General features: G+C 53.7%; 1 protein-coding gene across 2 annotated transcripts; it reads left to right on the forward strand.

Annotated features, from left to right (window-relative positions):
• The first annotated feature begins 314 nt into the window (after positions 1-314).
• On the forward strand, positions 315-8,639 carry firrm (fignl1 interacting regulator of recombination and mitosis). Of its 2 annotated transcripts, none has more exons than XM_067230542.1 (22): positions 315-403; positions 727-831; positions 917-1,057; positions 1,768-1,927; positions 2,026-2,110; positions 2,214-2,352; positions 2,828-2,917; positions 3,013-3,077; positions 3,162-3,310; positions 4,084-4,213; positions 4,459-4,645; positions 5,182-5,264; positions 5,495-5,546; positions 5,784-5,873; positions 6,117-6,302; positions 6,607-6,723; positions 6,792-6,887; positions 7,026-7,139; positions 7,503-7,607; positions 7,801-7,881; positions 7,991-8,167; positions 8,285-8,639. In XM_067230542.1, the coding sequence occupies exons 1-22, from the start codon at positions 338-340 to the stop codon at positions 8,501-8,503; spliced, it is 2,637 nt and encodes an 878-aa protein (XP_067086643.1). In that variant the 5' UTR covers positions 315-337; the 3' UTR covers positions 8,504-8,639. The 2 variants fall into 2 exon arrangements, with proteins under 2 accessions (XP_067086643.1, XP_067086644.1); XM_067230543.1 differs by having other exon boundaries at positions 7,991-8,123; positions 8,283-8,639.
• The last annotated feature ends 37 nt before the right edge of the window (positions 8,640-8,676 follow it).

Genomic DNA, 8,676 nt, shown 5'->3' on the forward strand with positions numbered 1-8,676 from the left:
TGATCTTTAACTGGACATACTCCATGAATCATAGCTTCGAGAGCTGGGAGGAGCATATCCGTAAGTGTCCTCCTAAAATTACACCATAATTTGTTCAGTCATCACTCAAACTTAACTAAACACATAATTGATATTAATTGACTGCATATTGATTTAAACTGTCATCAGGCCTTCGAATCAGAATAATGTAATTGCAAAGATTATTATTGGACAAGCCATAAGTAAATTTGGATATGGCCGCCCATTAGTGCTGTCATAGATCCATATAAGATTTTTGACAAGATTTCAAAAGAAGTTTTTCTGTCTCCCGCCAGGTGTGCTGAAAATCATCACAGACATGTTCCTGCCTCACATTGACCTCTCAGAGCTGGAGGACGAATGCTTCTCAAAGCTCTTACCAAAGGTGTGCCACGATTTCTGTGAAATAGGGATGACATTCGTTTCATTTCATCGGGGGTCAGATGGCTGAGTGGTTAGGGAATCGGGCTATTAATCACAAGGTTGTTGGTTTGATTCCCGGCCATGCAAAATGACGTTGTGTCCTTGGGCAAGGCACTTCACCCTACTTGCCTCGGGGGGAATGTCCCTGTACTTACTGTAAGTTGCTCTGGATAAGAGCGTCTGCTAAATGACTAAATGTAAATGTAATTTGAGGCTACGCTTTGAGTGCTTGTGTGTTTTCAGGGCTGTGTGTGTTCGCGTGTTCACGTGTTGAAATGTCCGCAGGTGGTCAAGGTGTTTGACGGGCTGATGGAAGAGATCGCCAACCAAGTTGGAGGGCTGTCCAGCCAGAACACGGGACTCCAGCTGCTTCTAAGGAACGCTCTACAGGTGCGCTTCGGACGACATGTCCACTCTCACGCCGACGACCCACACGACAGACGTCGTGGAGCGTAAACCTGCCGTCCTTTTTCAGGAGACCGTGCAGGTGCTGGGGGTGCTCTCGGCGTGCGTACGCCACGTGTGCTCATCGGCGGAGGCGCCGGCCCTGAATGCCATCCGCTCCTTACCCTTCTGCGTCCTCAAAGTCCTAACGGACACCTTCCAGCACTGTAAGGTAAATAACCTCTTAATTTAGTTTATAAAAGGGCTTGAGAGGACATGATGGGTGTCTGGATAGTGGATCTGGGTTTGGGAAGGGCCTGAGAGGACATGATGGGTGTCTGGATAGTGGATCTGGGTTTGGGAAGGGCCTGAGAGGACATGATGGGTGTCTGGATAGTGGATCTGGGTTTGGGAAGGGCCTGAGAGGACATGATGGGTGTCTGGATAGTGGGTTTGGGGAGGGCTTGAGAGGACATGATGGGTGTCTGGATAGTGGATCTGGGTTTGGGAAGGGCCTGAGAGGACATGATGGGTGTCTGGATAGTGGATCTGGGTTTGGGAAGGGCCTGAGAGGACATGATGGGTGTCTGGATAGTGGGTTTGGGGAGGGCCTGAGAGGACGTGATGGGTGTCTGGATAGTGGGTTTGGGGAGGGCCTGAGAGGACGTGATGGGTGTCTGGATAGTGGATCTGGGTTTGGGACAGCGTGCAGTGAGAGGTGTGTGCTGTGCTGTGGGTGAGAGGCTGTGCTGGCTGAGAGGCTGTGCTGGCTGAGAGGCTGGGCTGGCTGAGAGGCTGGGCTGGCTGAGAGGCTGTGCTGGCTGAGAGGCTGTGCTGGCTGAGAGGCTGGGCTGGCTGAGAGGCTGGGCTGGCTGAGAGGCTGGGCTGGCTGAGAGGCTGGGCTGGCGGAGGCTGAGTGTCCTGTGTTCCTCACGTCTCCAGGACAGTGAGGTTGTGTACTGTGGCCGTCTGTCCCTGGTGGCTGACCTGCTGCAGGCCTTGTTCAAGGAGGCCTACTCCCTCCAGAAGGGCTTGATGGAGCTGTTGGACAGAGTCTCCGTGGAGACCAGTGCCTCTGAGGAGGTCTCCGACATTGTGACAGGTGGGTGAAGAGGGTTTCTGTGGCATTCTGGGAGTTTTCACAATGTGACGTTTTCTTATTGGATTGTAACCTTTCCATTTGTTTTTATTTTTTATCAGTGATTCACAATCTGATGGACATATGCTCGGTGATCTCTAACCTGGACATAGCCCTACATGCCAACACGTGGAAATGCATCATCAAGTAAGCAGGCGTCAACACACACACCAAACTCGTTGTTTTGCTCGGCCCCCTCTCCTCCGCGTGCTCGTCCTCAGCTGACCTCTGCCCGTTCTCCCGGGGGCAGACAGAGTGTGAAGCACCAGTCCCTGGTGGAGGATCGTCTTCGTCATGGAGACATCAGCTCCAGGCTGTGTGACGACCTCCTGGCCTCCCTGCACAGCTGCCTGGAGCTGGGAGAGCAGATCCGACAGGCTGGCCCACAGGTACAGGAGAGGGGCAGTGTAGATCAGTGGTTCCCAACCCTGGTCCTCAGGGCACCCCTGTCCTGCTTGTTGTAGATGTTTCCCTGCTCCAATACACCTGAATCAAATGAATGGTCTTAAGCAGGCTTCTGCAGAGCTGGGTAACGACCCATTCATTTGGAGCAGGGAAACATCTACAACAAGCAGGACAGGGGTGCCCTGAGGACCAGGGTTGGGAACCAATGGTGTAGATAGTCAGCACTCAGGGTTATAGTTCATAGATTTAATGCCCTTCTGTTGGGTAAATAAATACATTGTCAACATGCGAGGAGTTATACCCACACACAGAGGCAACACATTTTGTGTGGAGTATAGTGTGTCATGACATTTCAGGACAACATTCACAAAGTATGATTTTATAGATAAGGAAGTGGTGGGCAAGGTCAAAGGTCGTTTGATAGACGAGGACAGCTTCCTTGTTTTGTTTTCTTCAAAGGTGACCTCTCAAAGCCCAGAATACAAGCTGTTCCAGAAAAACACCAAAATGTGCAGATTCTTCGCCAACACTTTAATTCACTACATAAAGGTACTAAAGTCTGCCTTTCTAATATTTATGAATATTTCTCATCTTTAACATGGTTACTTTTATCAACTCACATTTTACTTGTCTGTCAAAAACAGGAATTCAAATCCTTTCTGACAAAGTTCTGTGGCCGGTTTCATCAACTCTACCTCAGTGTTCTTAGGTAACATTTTCCTTCTCTCGGAATCATAAGTCACATGACAAACGACAACTTTAACAACGATTCTACTCTGCCCCCCACCACCAGTAAGTTCCCCCCCAGCCTGTGTGCCCCTGCGCTGCCCCCCCCCCTCTCTGAGGAGCTGGCCGTGGCGGTCGTGGTTCCCATGGACGCCCTGCTCCTCCAGCTGCTGCCTATCAGGGGTTACGCTGAGGCGGTGCTCCAGCCTGACCAGCGTGAGTCAGAGGTCAGAGGTCACATCCTCCGTGGGGTCGCCGGCAGCGGGCCTTGTCCTGCTGCGGGGGGGGGGGGTGCATCATGCCCTCTCCACGCTAAGCTGGCGCTGGGTTACATAATCTCTGTCACGCTCACACACACACAGACTCACACACACCCATACACACACACACACAGATAAACACACACACACACACAGATAAACACACGTACACACACACACACACACACACAGGCCCACACACACACACACACAGGCCCACACACACACACAGGCCCACACACACACACACACAGGCCCACACACGCACACACACACACACACAGGCCCACACACACACACACAGGCCCACACACACACACACACAGGCACACACACACACACACACAGGCCCACGCACACACACACACACAGCTAAAGCAGGATCCATATTGTTTCCCTCTACATTGTGGAGTCAGAGGTCAGTTTGGCACACAAAGGTTTAGTTTTAACGATGACCCTGTGGCCGGTGACTCTGAACCTTAGCAGTGTGGTTGTGGTTTTACTGTGATTTATGGACAATAATATTTAGTGAATGTTGAGAAATATCCGCTATCGTAAGCATTTCAATGACTGCCAAGGACTCCTTAAAATGAATAGCCTGTAACTCGTGTGTGTGTATGGGCGTGGGCTTGTGTGTGTGTGTATGGGCCTGGGCTTGTGTGTGTGTGTGTGTGGGCCTGTGTGTGTGTGTGTGTGTGTGTGTGTGTGTATGGGCCTGTGTGTGTGTAGAGCTGACGGCTGAGGCTGAGCTTCCTCAGTGTGTTCTCCTGGTGAACGTGCTGAGCCACCTGCCCTCCCAGCCAGAGGAGGCGCTGCAGCTCTGGTACAGCGGCAGCCAGTTCCCAGAGGACACTCCCAGGTAACACACATAGAACACACACACTCAGAACACACACACTCAGAACACACACACTCTCAGAACACACACGCACACTCAGAACACACACACACACACACTCAGAACACACACACACACACTCAGAACACACAGCTTTATTTATTTGCTGCTACGTTACCACTAACGATGTACCTTGTAATTCTATGGACGTCCAAACATAAAGCAACATGTGTCCCCCCCCCCCCCCCCCCCCCCCCCCCCCCCAGACTCCCCCTCTTCCTGGCAGTCTTTCAGAGCTTCCAGCGTTGCAGTACGGAGCGGAGGGTGCCGGTGCTGTTGCCGGGGGTGATGCTGAAGGGTCAGGCCCAGGGCAGGGTCACCCTTCACCAGCACGTGTGTGTTCACCTGTGTGCCTGTGTGGCCGCCCTGCCCCCAGCACACTTCCACCTCCTGGTATGACCACTGAGAGGCTGAGAGGCTAATCCTAACCTCAGAGGCCAAGAGACCTGACACAGAAAGACATTTATTTAGTGGGGGTCAGATGGCTGAGCGGTTAGGGAGTCGGGCTATTAATCAGAAGGTTGTTGGTTCGATTCCCGGCCGTGCCAATTGACGTTGTGTCCTTGGGCAAGGCACTTCACCCTACTTGCCTCGGGAGGGAATGTCCCTGTACTTACTGTAAGACGCTCTGCTAAATGCTAAATGACAATGTTTAGTTGGGACTTCATCTGAATCCCTTTTGCACGAGAACCTAATTGAGGAACAAAACAAGGTTTTTGTTTCGCAGGGGAAATAATTTCCTGCTCCTCTGATGATAATAATGTTGTTGGGTGTGTGTGTGTGTGTGTGTGTGTAAAGGATGTCCGGCCATTATGGACCTACAGCCTTTCTTTGTCAGTTTCTCTTTCATTTTTCAAACTTTCACTCTGTTTCCTGTAAATCATGCTTCATTTCCACCCCCCCCCCCCCCCCCCCCCCCTCCTCCCCAGGAGCGCTGTCTCCTAGCGACAGTACTGCAGACAGACACCCAGACAGCCCTCCTGGCTGTGGATGTGTGGTGCTTCTTGGCCCGGTGAGTTCCCCCCCCCCCCCCCCTTCCCTCCTGTGGCCTTCCTGTGTTCCTGTAAATGAGACCTGGGTGATTGGAAGAGGGATTCAGGGAGCATGCACTGCCTTGAGGGAGTGAAGCTATGCAGCAGTCTGTCGTTGTGCACACCCTGCGTTGTGGGCCGCCAGAGTGCTGGGAGAAAGGCCTCCTGGGTAGTGTAGTGTTCCGTCGAGCTGACCCAGTTCTCTGTTCAGGTACGGGACCGCAGAGATGTGTCTGCACCATGTGCTGCTCCTCGCTGACCTGGTGAGTCATCTCCACCGGGGTCATGACCTCTCCCCCCCCCCCCCCGTCTGTGACCTTGTTCCCTGTCTGCACACTGGGGGGGGGGGGGGGGGGAGAGGAGGAGTTTAACCCCGGGGAGGGGGGGGAGGGAGAGCTAAGGGGTTCAGAGACACCCCGACTGAGGTGACAATTGGTGTTGTTGGACGTGGAGGGAACGGGACACCTGTTCCCTAACCTGGCCGCACCCTGCCCCCCCAGGTGAGGCTGTGTCCAGGGGAGGGGCACCACATGGCCCACCTGGGCCTGCTGCTCCGACGCATGGTGTTCCTCATGACGGCCAGTCATCAGGTCAGCTCTCACACACACTCCTGAGCGTGTGTGTATGTGTGTGTGTGCATGCACTGACGTGCTGAAATTGTGGGCACATGTTATTTCATATCCCTGATGAATGTATGTGTGTGTGTGTGTGTTTTATCAGGTATTGGATGTGCAGTATTGTGTGTGTGTGTGTGTGTGTGTTATCAGGATGTGCAGTATTGTGTGTGTGTGTGTGTGTGTGTTTATCAGGATGTGCATCTCCGTGTGTTTTAGTTAGAGCTGGTGCAGCGGCACCCAGCCTCCTGTCCTGAGAACCAGCCGGTCTGGAGACACGTCCTGCTCCGAGCCCTCTCCCCGGAGGCCCGTCAGAGGGCCGAGGAGGGCCTGCTGGCCCTGGTCCTCTCCGCCCTGGCAGGCTGGCAGCAGGGGGGCCACAGGCTGGCCGAGCTGGGCACTGTGGTGAGCAGAGACTGGGTCAGGGTCAGCCTCCTGTGGTCGTGGAAGACCCGGAGGAATAGCTTGTGCTCGTGAAGGGCAAGGCTACTGTGTTGTTCCAGTCGTGCTAGGTGGATAGGTGTTGACCGTGCGTGAGGCGAGATGGTGATTGGGAAGCGGTTTGAGCTTGTTTACGACAGTGGGGATGGTTTGGGAGAGAGTAGAGGCCAGTGTGGGGAGTTCAGCCTTCCCGGATGTGCTGTTCAGCTCGTCTAAAGCTGTGAAAACAAAAGCAGGGCACAGCGCGTGACCTTCCTCCTGTCTGCAGAACGAGGCGCTGCCGGCCCTGCTGGCCCTGGTGCGCTGCGACTCAGCAGGGGCAGAGAGCGTGTCGTCTGCCCTGACCGTGGTCACGCAGCTCTGGGCTCGGATGTGTCCCAGTCAGGTGAGAGGCAGCCACACACACACATACACACACACACACTTACACAGCTAATCCTCCAAAGCCCTCAGGTGCATCTCCACCCAGTCATCCAGCGCACGCTGCGACTGCTCCTCTCCACGTCGGCCATCTTGGTAAAGAACATCGACCCCGAGGTCGTCTGCCAGGTACATCGCTCGCTATTAAGACAGATCAAACACTACATCTCCGCACCGCTGTGTCTCCTCTGTGTTTGACCCTGTAATGAGAGAGAGAGTGTGTGTGTGTGTGTGTGTGTGTGTGTGTGTGTGTGTGTGTGTGTCCAGGCTCTGGGGTGTGTCGGGGCGCTCGTGTCTCAGACGTGTCCAGACGACGTGGCCCTGGCTGCTCTGGACTTCCTGGCCTCCCTTGGGATGGTGTTCTTCCCCGCGGATGTCCAGGTGACCCCCCCACCCCCCCCAGATTCAGGTCTCATGTAGAAGTGACCTCCGAGATCGATCGCCTCTGGGAAATGTGCACTGTGTGTTCCATTCAGCTGTGTGTGTGTGTGTGTGTGTGTGTGTGTGTGTGTGTGTGTGTGTGTGTGTGTGTGTGTGTGTGTGTGTGTGTGTGTGTGTGTGTGTGTGTGTGTGTGTGTGTGTGTGTGTGTGTGTGTGTGTGTGTGTGTGTGTGTGTGTGTGTGTGTGTGTGTGTGTGTGTGTGTGTGTGTGTGTGTGTGTGTGTGTGTGTGTGTGTGTGTGTGTGTGTGTGTGTGTGTGTGTGTGTGTGTGTGTGTGTGTGTGTGTGTGTGTGTGTGGACCCAGAGCCAGGTGTTGCCCAGGGTGAGTGGCGTGTTTGGGGCTCTGCTTGCTGAGGGCTCCTGGCTGCTCCAGCACCATGCCCTGGAGGCTTTCGCTCACTTCGCAGAGGTAAGACACTTCCCAACAGCCCAACTGCTTTATGGACACAAACATAACGATATATAAAAGCGTCATGCTATTAGAATATACAGTCGTATTTATTTATGCCATTTATAGTTTACTCTGTAAGCTCCTACCTGTGGAACATAATCTATTGAAAAATACGACAATCCATGACTGGCCTTGTTTTCACGTGTTTCAGATGACCAACCACGAGGAAGTGATCTCCCGGAGCCTCAACACTGAGGAGACCAAAACCAAAGTGGTGAATTTCCTCAGCAAGGTAACCAAGCGACGCCAGCATCGCCACACTGGCCGTATCCAGGGCCCCACCCTAACGACGACAGACGCGAGCCGTATCGTGTTCCTTTAATCACGCTTCTCTCCTCCAGACCATTACCACAGAGGAAGCGGGGGAAACGCGCCTGTGGAGGCTGAGAGGCGAGGCTGCTGCTGTGGAGCAGCACAGACAGAGGCTGGACAGCCCTGAGGAGGTCGCCGCGGAGACGTCGCCCGCAGCCCCTGACGACAGGATCGCCCCTGACGACAGGATCGCCCCTGACTCACAGGTGACCCACGCTGGGGGAAACGCACACCGTCACAGCAGCACCAAGACCGTCTCTGTGTTGGGAATGTGTGACGGAGACAGGCGTTTGTGTTTTTTTTTCTTTTTTTTCTTTCATCAGCCGTGCCCCAAGAGAGCCCGCCTGGAGCCCAGCGCAGAGCAGGAGTACGAGCGCCACGTCCAGGCAGCGGAGGCCTCCCTGAGGGCCCTGCTGGCGCTCGCCCACGGGGGTGACGGCACCTCCGTCTCCATCCTCCCTCCGCCCTGGCTCTCTCACAGACTACAGGAACTGCAGACGCTGATAACTCGAATCAGTATGACTCACACCCCTGACAGCTAGCAGGCCGCCTGTTTTTACAGCCTTCAATATACTGTTTTTCCTCTTTTTATAGATTATAAAAGCACTTGTACAGTTGTGATAAACTTGACCGTATCCATTTGTTTTCCTTTGTCCTTGCCGTTTGGAATCCGTGTTTACACAGAAGAGTGTTTGTCAACCCTGACTGACGATTG

Source organism: Osmerus mordax, chromosome 27 (genome assembly GCF_038355195.1).
Source record: "Osmerus mordax isolate fOsmMor3 chromosome 27, fOsmMor3.pri, whole genome shotgun sequence".
NCBI classification, from domain to species: Eukaryota; Metazoa; Chordata; class Actinopteri; order Osmeriformes; family Osmeridae; genus Osmerus; species Osmerus mordax.